Consider the following 19,989-nt stretch of genomic DNA (forward strand, 5'->3'; position numbering starts at 1 on the left):
GCACATATATCGAATCTCCTTAGTCTGGGCTGTTAAGTAAGTTTAATTAATTTACTAAGTTAATGTTCCACTGCTAGCAACAGAGCCTCATTGCCATCAGCTGGGGAGAGGGAATTGAAAGCCTAAATGAGCTCATTTTTTCACAGTTGGAATTAGGGACCAGTTAGCCAGTTGTGTGGGTTTTCCAATTTCTCCATCTGCCCTGGGGGGATTCAGGCAATTCACTCCCCCAACACTAAGTGTGAGTAAGAACAGAAAGAGGAAAGGGGAAAAGAAGAAGAAGAAAAAAACAAAAAAACACCTCTGCCCAACATTTGCTTCCATTTTTGGCAGTGGAAGTATTGTGTGCACATTGCTTGTTAAGTTGGGCTTTGGAAAAGCTTTTGCTAATGTACCTAATAGATTCGGAAAAGAGAAAGGCCTCAGTGAAAGATATTTACCACGTGCATTTTCATTGCAGGGTGTGCAGATAAAACGAAAACAAATAAACAATAAAAGAATGGAAACAAAATTACAGAAATTTGCAAAATTTGACAAATGGTGGCCTGTAGTTGCCACAAGCTAATGGCTTGCAATGATTAATAAGAGTAAAAATAATTGCATTTCATTAAGATTGATGACACCCCATTTAACCTCCCCTCTCGTTTCAGCCCTAAAGTGGAAAGAGATGAAGTTCTCATCTATAATAGCTCCTGTAACATTACCATGGAAACTGAGGCAAAGATGGAGTGTGAGACGCCTAATCAGCCAATTACCGCCAAGATTACTGAGATATGGAAAAGCCGGGGCCAGAACACTCAGGTATAATCAAATCTCTTTTACAGACTGATTCAAACAGCTCAAATTAAATTTGTAATATTGTGTACATTAAAAAAACAATTTAGTCCAAATGGCAGCGATATATAATATTAAATGCTCTCAAACTTTGAGAAGCTGGTCTAATGCACAACATCTGAATTTGTAGTTAACTATGGTTAATCATATATTTTCTCAAAAATAAATGAGTGCTGCCTGGGCTCTTTTAAAGCAAATTCTGAACAGATAATCTCCTCAGCATTTTGTCCTGCTCTCTGCATGCATGTTTGAAAGGGGTTCTCTGTGGTTTATTTCTTCATGAAATAAATGGCCCTCAATTTCACCAGGCCCTTCTGGAAGGTTTCCAAATCACTCAGCCATCCTCAGTTGGTGGGATGGCAATGTCTGCTGGTCCATCCGGTTCATCTGTTCTGTGGAGATCAGAGTGGAAGCTTCAGCTTCTGAGGTGATTACATGGAAATTAGAACTGGAAAGCACTGTGGGGGCATTTGGTCTAGCCTCTTTACCTTAATTTATCTGTTTTGAAATCATCTAAACCATTCTTCCAAATGGCCCCTCTAAGAATATGTTCTTAAGAGTCCCCACCAAGGGGGAGACAGAGTGTCCACAGGCTCCCCAGGGAGTTTTTGAGAGTTGAAGTCAGAGGCTGAGGGCTCTTTGGAAATAGATAATCTTTTACAATTCTCTGGGCTTCTCACGATACACAGATGAAAAAAAAATGATATTTATTGAACACCTACTCCCTTAAGTGACTTTTTCATTATGAAAGCAATTCTTAGATTTTCCTTTTTGTCTCTTTGATTTGGAAGAAACATTTATGGAGTTCCTATTATGTGCCACATACTACATGAGATTGTCTATCGAAATCTGCTTCAGTTAAACCTTCCCAATCCCAAACTATTCTTCCTGAGTTTGTAGGCATAGCTCTTTGTTGTTGTTGTTGTTGTTTTAATGTTTATTTATTTGTTTTGAGAGAGAGTGCTTAAGTGGGGGGGGAGGGGCAGGCATAGAGAGAGGGAGAGAGAGAATCCTCAACAGGCTCCATGCTATCAGCTCTGAGCCCGACCCTGGGCTCGAACTCCGTGAGATCATGGGGAGAGGCAAGTTGTTCAGTGCATAAGCGTGGGCTCTGGAGCCAGACTTGGGGGGGTTTGAACATATCACTTGCCACCTGGTGGACTTCAAGTTGATTAACTCCTCTGTGCTTCAGTTTTCTCATCTATAAAGTGGGGAGAATAATAGTACCCACCTAACAGGACTGGTTGGAGGTTTGTATCCTAACATGTGAGCCCCTGTAGCTGCTCCTCCCACCTGACACATGTCCAGTGTTAGCTGTTACTGGTGTGTTAGTTTGTTAGTAGTCGTTCTAGAAAACTATATGCTCTTATTCTCTGTGATGCCTGCTGCTCTGACCAGATTGTTTTGCTTCTTAGATTTCATTTAATTTTTCATCATCTCCAGGAGTAATTTTGACTTTTTTCTAGAGGTTTAAATACCTCAGTCTTCTTTAAATATTTATGCAGCATATATTTATTAAATTCCAGCCATGTTCAAGGTTCTTTGCCATGCTCTGAGTTAAAAAATAATATGGGAAGAGAGGCCATACAGGAAGTAGGTGAGGCTCGAAGATGGGCACATAGAGTAGATTCATCACAGTTGCTTGGAATGTTGTGTACCATCCAGACAAGCCCCCTCATTCAAGAGATGAGCCAACAGGTCCTTAAAGGGAGGTGACCTGACAAAGGTCACACACCTAGTAATTTGGCATCATAGCCATATGGCCATAAATCACTATGGGGGAAGTAAGCCATTTAATCTTCAGGAACCAGTGGGGCTTGTCTGTGAAAATCTACTAGGCCAGTGCCAGTGTCTAGGAGATTCCATTCCTGGTATGCACGGTCACTCTATAGATGTTGGGATGTCTGGTTTCCCTGCTCAGGTGTGGGGGTGACATGTCACCTGTGTTGGCATATCCAATTACCTTATCTGGACCTAGATCTGGGGAAAACCAGTCCTGATGAGTGCTGAACTTGGACTAGAACTCAGGTCTCCAGCTCGAAGTACTAGATGACAACCTTGGAATACATGTTCCATAAAATGTTAACAAATATCTTGTGATAAAAATGTTGCAAGATCAAATAAATTTGCAGAAGCTGGGCTACAGAAAGTTACATATATATACCAAAGGACTTTTGAGAACATTCACATGTGAACACAATGTGAATTTCTGAGAGAGAGTTTTTGTGTGGAGTATTATCGAAATCTGTTTGTCAGTGGACCATCCTATTTTCAGAATCTCTTGTGTTCATATGTGTTTGCTGCTCTCACTTAGGAAAATGTTGCTCATGCCGTGCTATTCTCCTTCCATCAAGTGGGGAATCAGAGGTGGGAAAGATTATTTCCAGATGGGGAAGTCATCCAGGTCTGCCAAAGTAGGTGGCATTTGTATCATGCCTTGAAGATTTAGGCATTCAGGTTGCCAGGGGAAGGTGTTTCTGGTAGAGGAACCAGGATGCACAAGTCACTGAGGCAAGAACCTATAGGGATAGTCCAAAGAACACAATGTGTGTAAAGGGGGCTAGTGAGTTGTGGGTTTGGGAAGGTGGGCTGGGATTGCGACGGCAGGCTCAGTGTTTGGCTCTTGAATTCATCGGGTGACAGATAATCTTTGAGGATTCACTGCATGATCACAGGTGTCCTTTAGTCACATTGATCTGGCTGCTGAGTGTGGGGTAGCTTGAGCAAGCCACGGGAGGCAGGAGCCTCTCAAATGGGCAAGAGAGCACTGAACTAGGGAAGTGGTAGAGGGAATGGAGAGGAGGAAGACACACGATAGTCTGCACTTGGTAACTTGGGTTAGTCAAAGTGCTTAAAGATATGGAAAAGGAAATGTAGGTAAGAAAATGACATGCCGACTCTCCAAAATGATCCCTTCAAATTTTTGCTATATATATTTATATCCAGATATATATATATAGCCATATATATATCCATATATATATTTATAGATAAATATATATATTTATGGATATATATGGATATATATAGCAATACATATAGAGCATATATGTATGCTGCATATATAGCAATATATATCCAGAAATATATATATATCTCCATATATATATATATCTCCATATATATATCTCTCCATATATATATCTCCCTCCATATATATATATCTCTCTCCATATATATATATCTCTCTCCATATATATCTCTCTCTCCATATATATCTCTCTCTCCATATATATATATATATATCTCTCTCCATATATATATATATATCTCTCCATATATATATATATATCTCTCCATATATATATATCTCTCTCCATATATATATATCTCTCCATATATATATCTCTCTCTCCATATATATATCTCTCTCTCCATATATATATATCTCTCTCTCCATATATATATCTCTCTCTCCATATATATATCTCTCTCTCCATATATATATCTCTCTCTCCATATATATATCTCTCTCCATATATATATCTCTCTCCATATATATATCTCTCTCCATATATATATATCTCCATATATATATATATATCTCCAAATATATATATATTTCTGGATATATATATATAGAGAGATATATATATCCATGCACATGACGCCCCAGTTGTAATCTCCCCTTCATCCCAGAGCTCTCTCCTGAACTTTAGATTCCTGAACTGTAGGGCCTACTAATCTCTTTACTTGGATATAAAAGTGGCTCCTCAAATCTCGCAGATTCTGAATTAAAATCCGAACAGTCACGGCTTGTCCCTGCTACTCCCCCATTCCCCACCATGGTCCTGGACTGAGTTGGTGGCAGTTCGATCTTCTCAGTTGCTCGGGCCATAGAGACATTTTTGGACCTCGAAATTCTACATCAGACCCATCAGGAGATTATGTCGATTGTACCTTTAATCTGACTACTTTGTAGCCAGTCAGCTGTCATCACTATCACACTTGACTGAATATTGCAAGATTCACCCAACTGGTCCACTTGTTTCCACCCTTGCCTCCCTTCAGTCTGTTTTAATGGGACCCTCAAGATCATTTCAGAATAGGTCAGATGATTTCACTCTTCTCACCAACTTTCCATTGGTTCCCAAATTCTCTTGCAATTAAAAGCTGAGTTCTTACATTGAGCTAAAGGGCCATTCTCTGCACCACCTCTCTCCTCCAGTTCTTCTCTGTCTTCACTCCTCATTTCTGTCATTTTTGCCTGCTCGGCTCCAAGCGCACTGGCTCCTTGCAGTTCCTGGAACATGCCAGACTTGCCTGCACACTGAAATCTGCACTGATTGTCCCTTCTGCTTTGAATACTCTTCCTCCTCATTTTCATTCTTTATTCTTTCTTTCTTTTTTTTTTTTAGAGAGAGAGAGACTGGGTGAGCAAGGGAGGGTCAGAGAGTGGGAGATACAGAATCCAAAGCAGGCTCCAGGCTCTGAGCTAGCTGTCAGCACAGAGCCCAACGCGGGGCTTGAACCCACGAACTGTGAGATCATGACCTGAGCCGAAGTCAGACACTAACGGACTCAGCCACACAGGTGCCCCACTTCTTCCTCATTTTTGAGATACAACCTTCTCATTTTAACTTTTTGCTGAAGTGTTACTTCCTCATCAAGGTCTACCCTTACCACCCTATTTAAAACTGCGCCCCAGGGCCACTCATTCCATACATCATACTTGGGAATTTCCCTTCCTCTGTTCTATTTTCCTATAGTCCTTATCACCTGCTGATATGCTATGTAAGTTACTAATTTATTATGTTTATTGTTTAGTGTCTGACTTCTCTTGCTAGACTCTGATCTCCCAGAAGGCAGAAATGTTGGCCTGCTTTGCTCACTGGTATATCCCAAGTGCTTAGAATAGAGACTGAATCACTTGTATTAATGAACAGTATAGAAATGCAAACAAGGATAGTTGAAACAAGCCAAATCACATATTGCTTATCTAATCCTGTCCCCTGAAGATTATTATCTGAAAGGAAACAGATGAGCACACACACAGGTGTACACACCCATTTTGACACAAAGTTGCTATCTTGTTCTTCAACCTGTGTTTTTTAAAGTTTTTATTTATTATTTATTTTTGAGAAATAAGAGAGTATGAACAGGGGAGGGGCGAGAGAGAGGGAGAGTCTCCTGTAAGCTTGGCGCTATTTGCTCAGAGCCCAGTGTGGTAACTCACGAAACATGAGATCGCAATCTTAGCTGAAATCAAGAGTTGGACCCTTAACAGACTGAGCCACACAGGCACCCCATAATCTGTATTTTTTTTAATTTAAATCTAATGGTACTCTAGGGTATAAGCTCCTTTGAATAGAACTTTGTTTTCCCACTGCTGTTTTCAAATGCTTCGAACTAGGTCAGTACACTGCAGATCTCATTAAAAATTGTGGAATGGTTGAATGGATTTACAAATGAATAAATATATCATGGTCTTCTTTTCATTTCAGCTCAGGTACATTTTTCTTTTCTTCACAAGGCATTAATTATATCTACTATGTATTACTGTGATACACTGAAACAAGAGAAAATCTATTAGAACGAAGAATTGAAAGAATTCTGGAAAATGCCATACGGTGCTCTAAGACAACCAGCAGTTTTGAGGGATTTCTGAAGGACAAATAGCGGATTGGGTTTGGTGGGTTGAGAAGCCACAGTAGAACAAACACAAAGCAAAGCAGGTTTAGGGAGAACTGATAAAACATAAGCTATACTCGTCTATGGAGTTCTGGGAGAAATTCCAAGCTTGGGCCAGGGCAGATACTGAGTCAGGGTAATGAAGGGATTGCTTGTGGGAATTGCTGGGTTGACAATTCTTTTCTCTGTCCCTCCTTCCCCATCCCTCCTCCCCCCTCTCACCACTCCCTCCTCCCTACCTCTGTCTCTCTTGCCCTTTGTACATGAAGTGGTTGGAATTGTGCCTCTCAAGTTGAAGTCTTAAGTGCTGCTCATAAAACAGGATTATTTGTTTGCGTTTGGTCTACTATGGATGTTAGGACCCCAGTTAAACTCCGTCCAACCCGGCAACATTGAAACTCCAGGGAAGGAGGGAGAGGCAGGAACACCAGCATTCTCCCCATTTCTGCCTTGAAGGAATTCCGTTATGTTCACTTGACTCATCCAGATGTTTCACCCAGCAATTTCAGTTGTGATAACTGGAAGCGGTTTCTCTGAACATCTGATCTGCCATATCAGTGAAAAAAACAGCATGAAAACAATGCTGTTAAAGTTACCTGAGAAATGATTTTAAACCTAGAATCCTATATGCAGTCAAATACTATTTGGTGTAAGGACAAAATAAAGACATACACGCTATACAGAGTTCAGAAAGTTTATCACCCTTGTGCACTCTCTGAAAAATGACGTGCTTTGGCAAATTGTAAAATAAATCCAGTCATGGAGATGATATGGGATACAAGAAACATTCATGAACCAATATCCCTCAAAACAGAAAAAAAAATAAAAATAAAAAATTGTTAAAAATGGCCATGAAGCTTACTATAAATAAGAATGGATTCTTAACCGTTCAGGAACCTGTTTTAAGTAGGTATATTAAAAAGAGAACAAGAAACAGAGCCATAAATCTCTTCTTTGATAAAATAATGTATTTGTAACACAAATACAAATATTATATGAAGATGAAAGGTAAATGAGAGAGGCACATCTGATTTAAGTTCCTGGAAAGGGAAACTTAGATAAAAAGCAAGACGATTTGTCCCAAAGAACACTAAAAAAGCTTTAGGTTTAGAGAAATGTAAGTACCAGGAAATCTGTATGAGGCAGAATGCTAAAAATTGTGTGTGTGTGTGGGGGGGTGGTATTTGAAATACCCTATCAAGAGTGGTAAGATCCCCAGAAAACTGCTCCTCACCAACTCAACCAGACATCTATTCCTACCCCTCTCTCCAGGATACAGAGGCATAATTTGTACACAAATTGAATTAGTAAGATATTAATTAGGTGCTTGACACCAAGTGTCAGGAGATGGGGATGGAAGATAGTTTTGAAATCCAGCTGATGAATGGAAAGTGTGCTTACTCTTTAGAGAGAGGTCATCCTCCCCTGATCCCACTAGATTCTTTCCTCTGCCCAGCTGGGAATTCTGGCAACCTGACTTCTCCTCCTTCTAGAAAGGAGACACAGATCCTTCTCTGGAGAGATTCAACCAGAATAAAGATCCACAGATTTTTATATTTGGAAGCCTCATGAAGTTCTGCTTACAGAGATCCTCCACTCAGATTTTTAGTGCATTGCTCTTAAATGTGAATGGAAGGGTTTCTGGTTTTGGCCATAAGAGAGTAATGAGTTTTAGACTTATGCTCCTTCTATAAGCAGCTACACAACCTGTCAAAATATATTTTGGGCATTGGATAATGGCACAAGGTTGTGGTCCTTGAGAGAAGGGAGACACGTGAAGAGTGGCTTTCTGTCTGGGAGCACAGTTCCAAACACAGCACTGGGAAATAGAACCCAAATAGAGAGAAGCAATCTCACTGGAAGAAACAATCAGATATCAGAATTCAGGGTGCTTATGTAGGGAACTGGTATGGAAAAGGAGATAGAGATAGGAGGGACAGAAAAATATTCAATGAGAGGCACCTGAGTGGCTCAGACATTTAAGTGTCTGACTCTTGATTTCAGTTCAGAATGGTCATGATCTCACAATTCTTGAGATCTAGCCCCACATTGGGCTGTGTGCTGACAGCATGGAGAGAGCTTGGGATCCTCTCTCTCTCTGTCTGTCCTTTTCCTCACATTCTCTCTCTCTCAAAAAGATAAATACACATAAAAAAAATAGATATGCAGGCAAACCACTAGAGGATTTTAAATACAGAGAACAAACTGAGGGTAGAAGGGAGTGGGGGGGGGCAGGGAAAATGGGTGATGGGCATTGAGGAGGGCACTTGTTGGGATGAGCACTGGATGTTTTATGTAAGTGATGAATCACAGGAATCTACCCCCAAAGCCAAGAGTGCACCGTATACACTGTATGTTAGCTAATTTGACAATAAATTATATTAAACAAAAGAAAGAAATTTAATAAAATAATGGCAAAAATTTTTAAAATTTGATGAAAATTACAAACCCACAAATCTAAGATTAATGAACCTAAACTAGACGAGACATTAAGAGATCCATTATTGGAGTTGTCAATAATATTAAGATGTGTTTCCAGTTCAGTGATATGTTCTAAATTAATATTTAGAGTCAATGCAATTCCAATAAAACATCCCAATAAGTTCCCTTTTTTTGGTAGAAATTTCCAGGCTGATTCAAAAATTTATGGAAACACAATAAATAACCAAAACTAGCTTGAAAAAGAGCAAATCTTGAGGACTCGCACCACTTGAGTTCAGGTGTTACTTTCAAGTTACGGCAATCAATTGGAGCCTTAAGACCTCAGTTGAAAGAAGGTATCTATTGCTAAATGTATGTTTGAAAGCTCTTGCTGTAGCATCATGGAGGGCAGGAGAGGGGAGGGATTGAAGGAAGGTGTGATGAGATGTGTCAAAAATACCATGATCAGGAGATCCTTAGTAACATGTGAGGCTGTAGGATGGCATTGGTAGGGAGGAAAACCAGATTTTGTAGGGTTGAGGGGCGGCAAGGAAATGCGGGCAGCTGGTATAGTTCACAAGTAGGAAGAGAAAAGAAGGATGCAGGTGTGTATTATGTCTGGGTAGCACTTTCCTCATGCCCACACTCACCATCACTAGTGATGGGGATGGTTTCCTCAGTTAAAGGTGCTAAGATCAAAGCTGTGGTCTTCAAGAGTGTTATCTTGAGTTGACAAGACAAAGACTCCACAGGGTTCTCATTACATCCACTCTTCTAGTGACCACAAACTAGCTCCTGGACCACCCTGATGTCAAATGGTCCAATCGCCACCGTCTTTTGGGAAATACTTATATTTTTAAATTTTACTTGGGCTCTTCACACTTCCCTCGGGGAGATTGTATTTTCCTTAAAATTGAAGGGTTTTCCTCTTGGGAAATCCCATAGTACTGTATCATACTTGTCTTAAGGAATTTATCTTTTAAACTTATTTAAAATATATTTATTAAAATGTGTTTTCTCCCAACTAGACACTAAATTCTCTGAGAGTGGGATCCATATTGGCTTCCTCTTTGATGGACAGGTGAATGAAAGTGTATACCTGCACTGGATAACTAGTAAGAAAGCAAAACCATACTGCTTAATTTAATCTTCATTTTGGTTGAAGGAGATTCACCTAGCAAATTGGTGTAATACAGTGATATGACAAATTTTATTAATAAAATAATGTGTGTAGCTAGATAGAGGCTAATTTGAAGTGACCTTCTATTTCCTACTTGATTTTATTTTACCCCTCTTACTGAAATACAAAAACACTTTTTCACTTTTGTTTCTTCTCTCCTCTTTTTGGTTTTCCTTCCTTATTTCTTTTCTTCTCTTCCTGTTTTCCTCCCCTCCCCTCCTCTGCCGCCTGTCCTCTCCTCTCCCTCCCCTCCCTTCTCCTCTTCCTATTCTTCTTCTTCCTTTCAAACCACATTGTATTCAGTGTGTATCATGGAGCCTGTGTGCCTGTGGAGGTAGGCACTGCTGAAAGCAGGGCTGAGCTGGTTGTTAGGCCAGAGACCTAAGGTGTACGAACTCAACCATTCCTCCCTGACCTGAAAAAAACTTCTGGAACCCCTTGTAGTTTCTGGGTGCGGTGAGGCCCCTAATGTATACCAGTTGCACACTGTGAGGGCAGGGTGAGTTGGGAAGGCAGATGCTTTCACATCTGAGAGTGACTTTACCTCCTTAGGATAGTTAAGGCAGATGGCAGAGACAAAGGGGACACATGGTTGGACAGGACTCTGGGGTCTGGCTTGTAGTTCTTGCAATGTCCTGTGTGATTATGAGTGTGTGGCAAGTCACTTAACCTTTCCGTTGGTTAGGGTTAATCCTATCTGACGTCTAGGTTTTAGAGGGAGGGAGGAAGACAATCCATATAAAGGGGGTAGTAGGAGGAGGAAGCTGAGAGTTCAAGATGTATTATACCATAATAGTTATGAGCCTGAGCTATGAATAAAAACTGGACTTGAGGCGGATCCTTCTCCTTCGTATAGAACATTGGGCAAACTTTCTTGTCTGTGAATTCCTACTTCAAACATGGAGAGCACTTAGCACAGTGTCTCACTCATAGGAAACCATCATCATATGCTGGATATTACTGTCCCTGGTTAGATACAGAGTGGGACTATACAATGAAGAAAGGTAGTGAGTGTGTGAGTATTCTGCAGACCATTATGAACAGGTAAGATGTCACAATTTGTGGCATTGTTAATTGTGGTGGTGTCCTAACCAGAACATAACCAGAAGAGAGGCCTTACCACTTCATTGAGCCCAAGACTTTGAAGCCTTCTTTCTCTTGCTTTTTCTTTAAAAAGAGGGAATTCAGGCTTGCGTGCAGGCTTAAATTCTCCCAAACAAATTAATTGTGCCTCTGTGTTTCTCAAGGACTCTTTCTATTAAATGAGTTCATGACATTGCTTGTTGTTCCTTTTCCACCAAGGTATTTTAATAACAAATGAGGTTATGGTTTCAAAGACTCTATCACATTTTAGCCAAGAAAAAAAAGTCCTTTTATCATTCTTCGGTATTATAATATCACTGAGTAATTCTTATATTACCATACAGGAGTTTGAATCATCTCAGGTAAATTTGTTCTTAACTTTTATCTTAAAATAATAGTTTCTGTTCTCATTGGAAAACAGTGACTTTTATTAGCCTTGTGAAAATGACTCTATTAATGATAGGCAGAGGGTAGTCCCATTGGGACATGACATGATTATTTCCTTCTAAAGTACAGCCTTGTAAATGGAAACTGTTCTGGTCTAAATAAATAATGTGTGGAATTTTCTCAGGGAACCTAATATCATGCAAAAATACATGGGCTCATTTTGGGTCTTATTATGGGAATATAGTGATTAGATTTCTTCTGAGACTTTCCAAATACGAGACTTTTAGCTAGCCTGCAGATAAATTTAGGTGCTAAGAAATTGCTTTGGGTGGCAGGATAGACCTGTAATAGGGTTCTTTGGATTCTACAAGGGCATTGAGGCTTGGTGAATGAAGAACCAGAAATGTTCAAGTTGGTTTGTTTGCTGACTCATTGGTGGCTTTGGACAACTTGGTTTTTTTTTTATATACAAATAGTTTATTGTCAAGTTGGTTGCTCGTAGGAGTTTATACATTAAAAACCACTAAAAACAAACAAAAAAAGGAAAGGCATCTCTTGATTCTGTTGATTTGCCAGAAGAACTTCTGGCCTTTCTAGGATATGATAACCACTAAGTTAGTTTCTTCATATTCTCCTTTTGGTGGAAGAGGCAGCTATAACTCAGAAGGAATCAATGTGAAGTATTTCTTTGCTTCCAATTAAGTGCTAGGAACCTCCTAAGATTAATGGATATTTAAGTGATTTACCAGAACTGCCTCTCTTGTTTAACCAAGAGAATGTACCACAGTTCTGCATTTAGTCTCCTCTGTGATAGCCATCTCTAATATCCAGTTCTCAACCATTTTGAGCCCAATGAAGCTTTGCACTTTCCCACCTTTTTAAGGGTTGATGGGCCATGTGAGTTGCTTAAAATGTGGGTAGAAACTTTTAATTTCTAGGGCTTGACTCTCCAGCCCTCTCTTTTCCTTTGCCACGATGACTACATGGCTCGGAGCATAGGGTCAATGTATAGAGGATAGTTGTTTTACCCTGGAGAATTGCCAGCATTTGTAGCGAACTTTGTATGAGCAAGAAATAACCAATTATGAAACAATTTGAGATTGTTTGTTACTGCATATAATCTAGTCAGTCCTAAATGGTGACTAGCCACATCGTCCTTCACCTTTACCCTTGTGGCTTACCCCCTGCCTCCCACATGGTGTCTTTAATTCTTCTCCATGAGTCCACGTGGAATCATGACATGTTTTATGTTCTTGGTGTCAGGTATTACAAGCTGGACAATGAGGTGAAAGATAATATGGACTGATACAATTTAGAGGGACAAAATCAGCTTTTTATATTCTTGTTTCCCATTTCCTCCCGTTCACTGGTAGTGTGGTTCCATTCTCTCTCTCAAGTTTCTTTCTGTCTTTATTTTGATATAGATAGATAGGCAGGGGAGGGGCAGAAAGAGAGGGAGACAGAGACAGTCTCAAGCAGGCCATGTCAGCGCAGAGCCTGACATGGGGCTCAGAAACATGAGATCATGACTTTAGTCAAAACCAAGAGCCAGACTCAGCTGACTGAGCCATCCAAGCACCCCATGTACTTCCATTCCATATCTTTTGAAGATCCGCTATGAGATTTTCTAGCACTGGGAAATTTATTACTTTCTTTTGTAATATTGTTGCAAACTTTGGGAGTTTGTGGAGAGACTTGGCTATTTGTGGCATTTTTGCCTGTGCTAGGTCTCTTGTTTATTTCCTCCTAAGAGTCACTCTGGGACATTATGCATAATGTTGAATCCATTTTTCAAATGGAGCATATATTTATATCTATAGTCTATATCTGTATCCATAGCTCTCTGTCACCTATTTATATGTATTTTTTGTACATGCATGCTCTCTTATTTGTCCCTTTAACCTTTTTTTTTTTTAAAAAAATGCTATAAAGACCTCAATCACAAGGGAAAAAACACAACTCAAATAGACTTAAATGATAGAGACTCACAGGAGGGTTCACAGCATGGGAAAGCTCAGGAATCATAGATATGGCCTGATCTAACAGCTCAGTGCTCACTAATGAGATGACTCTGGGATAGCTCTTTCCATGTCTCTGCCCCAGTGGGTCTGCTTCCAGAGAGTCAGTTTTAACCAAAGACTGCCTCCTCTGGGCCCACAAGATGGTTGCCAGTAGCTCCCAAGGCTACTTGTTCTCTTATTCATGTTGCATGGGAATGAAAGGGTCTTTTATGGGCAGTCTCAGAAGGAGGATACTTCTTTCCCAGAACCTCCCATCAAATGTCTTCTCATGACTCGTTGGTCCAAATTGAGTTACTTGACCACGTTGCCCTGTGTGTAGGAAAATAGGTTTTGGTGGTTGCTTTTGGCCAATCAGTGTTCACTGTGGACCTTAGGATAGAGCTAATCTCCCCCTCCCCACCCCAACACAGGGGTTAGAATATGAGAGAGCAGTGATGCCCGCAAGGAAAACCTTGGGGCTATTGATGAAGGGAAGTTGGGAATGGAAGTTGGGGGTGGGGATAAGCCAACACTTGACTACAGTGGCCTCGCTTTTTCTCTTAGTGGCTCTAAACTAAGGCCTCTTCCTCTGGTCCTCCTCACTGATCCTTTTTGATAACTTAATGTATTGCTGTTGCATGGCATTTTGACAGGTGTGAAAATAAAGCACCTCTTCTATATAAGAGAATTGGCTAAATGAAAAGGAAAGAGAGTTGGTAAATCTCCTGTAGAATTCAGTAGAGTGTTTGCTTTTAACAAACAAACAAATAAGCAAACAAGGAAGCATCATAACCACATAAAACACCTGTACCTTCAGTAGCCTGCAGGACTTTGACTACTGGGCTCACAGCTCCAGTACTAGTCACCCCAAAGCGGCGCCGTTTAATTTTGTTCTCTTCCCAGAGGGGAAACGTATGCACAGCCAAGCAGAAGCAAATATATTTTGTTCTGTTTCTGCCTGGCACTGATTAATAAGACCTTGAAGGACACTACCTGATGACTGTACTCAGACATTGAGTGAATGGGAGAATATGACTAGCAGAGAAAGCAAGGCACTCCTTGAAATTATTGTCCTTTAATCTTCCTCAAATAGTATTGATAGCTCACTCACAAGGAGCCAGTCAGAGTATTAGTTCCTGTATGGGATTTTTAGATGGTTACTTTGAAAAACAACAGAAGACTGTGAAACTATGAAGGGCTTGGATAAAATTATGGTTTTAACTTTGGAAGGGTTGTGTTAATGCTGCAGATGAGTAAGTTATAGCCCCTACCTTGTGGAAGGTACTGTTTGATAGGAGAGATCTTTGAACCCAGTAACTGTACTATGAGCTGAATGTCATAAACATGACAATAAACATATTTGCATTCACTGTGGAAAATCATTGAAGGCCAAGATCTCATCTGGATGGAAAACTCATCACCTGGGAATTCCCTGGAGGGTGTGGCATTTGATGTGTCCTGCATTTATGAGGATTATAAGGATAAGGGGAGCTAAGGAGCAAAGGTGTATACTAGTGAAGAGACGACCACTCCAGAGTCCCAGATGTGGGAAGACATGGTTTATATACAAGTAATTATATTCAGCTGGAAATTAAGGCTTGAAAGGAAGTAATGGGGAAGGAAGCAACTGGCAACAAAGGTTGGGAAACATGAGTGGTCTTGATGTCAAACTAAGGAGAGTGGATTTAATCCAGGAAGTTAGAGGCTTTATAACTTTCATAGCTACCACTTTGTCTCATGAAATATCCTTTAGAGCGCTTATCAGAGTCAGAATGCTAGTCTGGGTGAAGTGTGGCCTGGACACCAGGTTTGTTCTAACACAGGTAGCTGCTGTTCTCTTGGGGCTCAGATACAGGTAGGTGAAGGTCAATACTGAGGCAAGTGCATAAGGAAATGAGGCATCTTAAAGCTGCAGCTGAGAGGGCTGAAGATGGGTATTCTGAAGGAAGTACAGAGAAATGCTGAATGACTTACCAAGTGAGAGGAAGAATAGGGACTCTTGGTGTTCTAAATTCCTGGTTAAGTTACAGAGTATGCTATGGGTAATTATGGGTAATACCTGCCTGTGACATTATAGGCAAGCCCTGAGGAAAACCTCAGTTTCCTCATGTGTGATGAGGAATGGGACTAAATCAGCATTTTCCAATGTGAGTTCTGTGGGCAGTTAGCAATGGAGAAAGTCCCACTGGAGAAAAAGGGTCTGTGGCCAAATAAGTTTGGGAAATGCTGCAGATGTCATTCTACTCTGCAAGTCATGGCAGAGGCTTAGGGAATCCTATAGAAAAGAACACAGTTTTATTCTGTCAAACTTGGCCTTTCCCAGACTTCTTTGGTCATAAGAATTTTATTTATTTATTTTTTTTCCATGCAACACCTATTGGCTCCCTGTGGAAATGTTGGATTAGATCATCATAAGGGAAAAGTCTCCTCCTCACATTCTCTGATCCTGGGTTACTGCTGAGGGTTTCTTCTCAGTCTAGGATTTTACAAATCCAAAGGAAGTGTTCTCTTCCACCCTGGCTGAGTGAATTTTCCTACCTATAATCTAGGATTTACCATCATCCCCCAATCAACTTTCTCTCTGAGTTGAGGCAAGAAGTTCTTTAAAAGTGCTTTTTCAAGGGCTTTGGGATCTTCTGAGGAGGAAGATCCCTGGTGGGTTTGTCATGTGACTTCATTAGAGGCCCTGTATGTTAAGGAGCTGTATCAACTTCGGCTTCCAGTTTGGAATCATCATATTTCTAATGCGCACTCTTCACCAGGAAAGAGCTGAGGGATTGTTTTTTTTCTTCTCTTTTTATTTTTGCATCTGTATATAATGTAATTTAACCTAGCAAAAAAGACACTGATTGTCTGTCCCACAGGACTTAATTAGCTCCCAGCTTCATGGTGCGCTGCAGAAATAATAAGAAAAGTTCGGCGTTCCGTACCTGTCCACTTCCACCTCTGGTGCATAATGAGATGTCAGCAGTGGTGACACTGATGAGGTGTGTGAAACATGCTGATTGCAAGAGGCGCTGAGCTGCCTGCTCAGCTCCTGGGAACTCTGGCCAGGCTGGAGGAACTGTGGATCCAGTGAGCAGCCTTTTCCTCCAGATTACAGTTTTCTGCATTTTCCCTTCTCACCTCCCTGCCACCCGAGCTGTGGTTTTGTTAACCTTTAGCTCTGCCTTCTGCACCCTGGTCAGATGTTATGACAATTGTCACGGGGCAGATGCCATGTTTATTAAGCCGCCTGTTAGCAAATCCGGACTGGTGGTGAAGGATTCTCCCAGCCAGCCCTCAGGGGAGCCCATTAAGAAATTGCAAGGCTAATAAAAATCATGCTGGATGAAATTGCAATCCTCTGGTGCCACTCCATGATGGGTCGGAATCTGGTTTTAAATTTTAATGGGGGCAGGACCAAAGGTTTGAACTGGGACCCTTGTCCCAGCAGCACTGAAACGTGTACCTTCTTAACCCAGAGCAAGAATGGTGCAGGGAGAGGGCAAGCTGGCTTCTTTCCTGTGCGACATTTCTGCACATTTGAGAGATGAATTTATTAATGTTTCTTTTATGCTAACTCTGCATTGCTCCTGGAAAAAAGCCTCACTCTGCCAGGTGGCATGCAGTTTGGGCCACAGTTTGGGTCTTCTATCCCCACAGTGATTGAAGCCTTCAGTGCCCATGTCTAAGGGGGCTTTGAAATTGCATGGGGAACAGTTCCCAGCTCCTTGTCTCAGTAAAACTGTCCTAAAATTTTCCTGTACTGGTAGCTTCTTGAAGAGGAGAGTGTGTGGGATCTCTTGGAGAGGCATTCTAGCATTTAAATGCATCTTTACCTTGTATTCCATCTAATCCAGGACCATTGCATCAGAAGGTAATCCTTCATCCTTTGCTGGATCTCTCTCTTCTCCCAGAATGCATCACTTTACCTGCATAAACCAATAGTTTTCAAACATAAAAACGAAACACTCAAACCTGTAATTGCTGTTTTGGTATGATTGAGGAAAGTGAAAGGAAAAACATGATAAAGTACTTTAGGGCTAGATCTGATGTCATGTAGAGAGGTAATGCTCTGTTTTTATTTTAATTTTTCTAAAGTTTATTCATTTATTTAAAGAGGGGGAGGAGAGGCAGAGAGAGAGGGAGAGAGAATCTCACGCAAGCTCTGTGCTGTCAACGCAGAGTCCAACGCAGGTCTTGAACCCACAAACCATGATATCTCAACTTGAGCCAAAATCTAGAGTTGGCTACTTAACCCACTGAGCCACCCAGGTGTCCCTGTGCTCCATTATATTGTAAAGAAACACTATCTCTACTAAAAGAAAGTGATAACATTAACAATACTTAACTTCTTGTCAGAAACTGAGTGAAGCCATTGACTTCAACCACCTGTTTTATTATTATTGTTTATTTTTAAATTTTATTTTAATTAACTTATTTTTTTTATTTGAGAGAGAGGAGGAGTGGGGACAGGTGGGGGAGTGGGAGGGAGGGAGAGAGAGAGAGAATATGAATGAACGAATCTGAAGTAGGCACTGGACTCCACACAGAGTCTGACATGAGGCTCTTTCCCACAACCCTGGGATCATGGCCTGAGCCCAAATCAAGAGTCACATGCTCAACTGACTGAGCCACCAGAAGCCCCTCCAAAATGAAGCTTTGATGTCATTGCTGTTATCATCTCCAGTTCACAGAGTAACTGCTCAGAAAGGTTAGTGGCTTAGTCCAGGACCCACAGCTGGTAAATGGCAGAGCAGGGACTCAAAAGATAAAAGAATTCTAGAGTCCATACTATTATTGCTAATTTTCTCTTGAAAAAATATTTCAAAGAAAAGTCTGTTCTCTTTTGTAAACATTTACCAAAATAAGTATGTAAAATTATAATACTGATTTGTGGATCTCAGGGTAGAGGAGAAAGTTGAAGTATATTAAATTTTATCTCCTGAGCTTTAACCTCAGCTATGAGCTTGGTTCTGCCCACTTTACCTACCACACCTTCTGCCTTCTTGTGGGTGTTACCCCACCACTTGTGTCCCAAGTCCTTCCAGGGAGGGTTTGCTTCCCTACCCTTTTACTCTGACAGCGATTTGAGTGGAAGTGCCTGTGTGTGTGTTTTTATGCACATTTTTCTTGGTGGGGTAGAAATGTGTGCTGTAAGACCTACATTTTATATCTTCTTTGTAAGGACTATGAGAGTAAAGTTATGTTGAATGAATACATGCATGAACGTAATTAAGGTTAATACTAGTCACTAGATTGAGATCAACGCTCAAAACTTTCACTGTGAAACTTTGAGAAACTCTTTTGAGACCGTAGATATTGGGAAACACGAAACAATCCTACCACTACCAAAGAAATGTTATACAAAAGGTGGTTTTACTCAAGAAGGCCCTCCCATTTCAAAAGAAGACATTTGGCTTCTCAAACCATAATAGTTTTTGGGGTGCCTAGGTGGCTCGGTTACGTGTCTGACTCTTCACCTCAGGTCATGATCTCAAGTTTCGTGAATTCTGGCTCCACTTGGGGCTCCGTGCTGTTGGTGCGGGGCCTGCTTGGGATTCTCTCTCTCCTTTCTCTCTGTTCCTCCTTTTTATCTCTCTCTCTTAAAAATAAACAAACTTAAAAAGAAATAAAACTATAAGTTTTACCATTTGCTACCTGGTCTTCCTGTGGGTTGTGGATATGGAGATATGCTTGACATTGTTGATTTTTTTCATGGTATCTTTCTGAACTCTTTAAGTCTTGATAATGAATATTTAGTTGAAATTATTTATTTTGCAGTATAGAGAGCACCTTTGTAAGGTTCTTTGCTGTATTGTTTTAGTGATGCAATAGGAAGCCAGATCTGTAGTTCCAGGATGTCCAGTTTAATTTTCCTTTTATAATTATCTGGGAAGTGGGGTGGTATATCTTGTGAGGTAAGGGGGGGGGTGCCGGTGTGGGAGATACATTTCATAAAGTTGAAGCACTTGCCAGTTTTTATATTGCCCCATAATTCCAGCTTTACTCTTCCTACCATTTTGTCCTCTCCACAATATCATTTAAGTGCTTTAGTATGCAAAATAAGAGAAAATACTTTTTCATCTTATTACAGAAATGTTCTATGTTTAGAGTAAGAAATTTAAAGAGATAATAGAGACAAAAAATATCCTTCATAATTTCAGCATCCAGTTGCTTTGATTCTGGCCAAGGAAATGTTGACCAGTGATGTCAACAGCCATTTAAGGCTTCCTTGGCACCTTCACCTTGTAACTTTCAGGCTGGAGTGTTTCAAGATGGTGACTCCTGATTTCAATGTCTACAGGCATTGAGTGTAGAAGTATGATAATTTGGTGAAGTCATTAAAAGATATTCACTGTATGTTGTATGAATAACTTTGAAAAGTTTATAAATTTAATGTTGATAATGCATAGGGTGATAAACTTACATTTATGACTATATATCAATCCATAAAATCTATCATTAAGG

General features: G+C 40.4%; 1 protein-coding gene across 1 annotated transcript in view; it reads left to right on the top strand.

The window, feature by feature from the left end:
- PKHD1 (PKHD1 ciliary IPT domain containing fibrocystin/polyductin) overlaps window positions 1–19,989 on the top strand; it is a 488,222-nt gene that overhangs the window by 104,896 nt on the left and 363,337 nt on the right. The window contains 1 exon segment of the mRNA XM_039217466.1: window positions 651–801. Within this exon segment, the coding sequence (XP_039073397.1) occupies window positions 651–801 (151 nt within the window).

Source organism: Hyaena hyaena, unplaced genomic scaffold (genome assembly GCF_003009895.1).
Source record: "Hyaena hyaena isolate Hyena2069 unplaced genomic scaffold, ASM300989v1 scaffold_694, whole genome shotgun sequence".
Classification (NCBI taxonomy): Eukaryota; Metazoa; Chordata; class Mammalia; order Carnivora; family Hyaenidae; genus Hyaena; species Hyaena hyaena.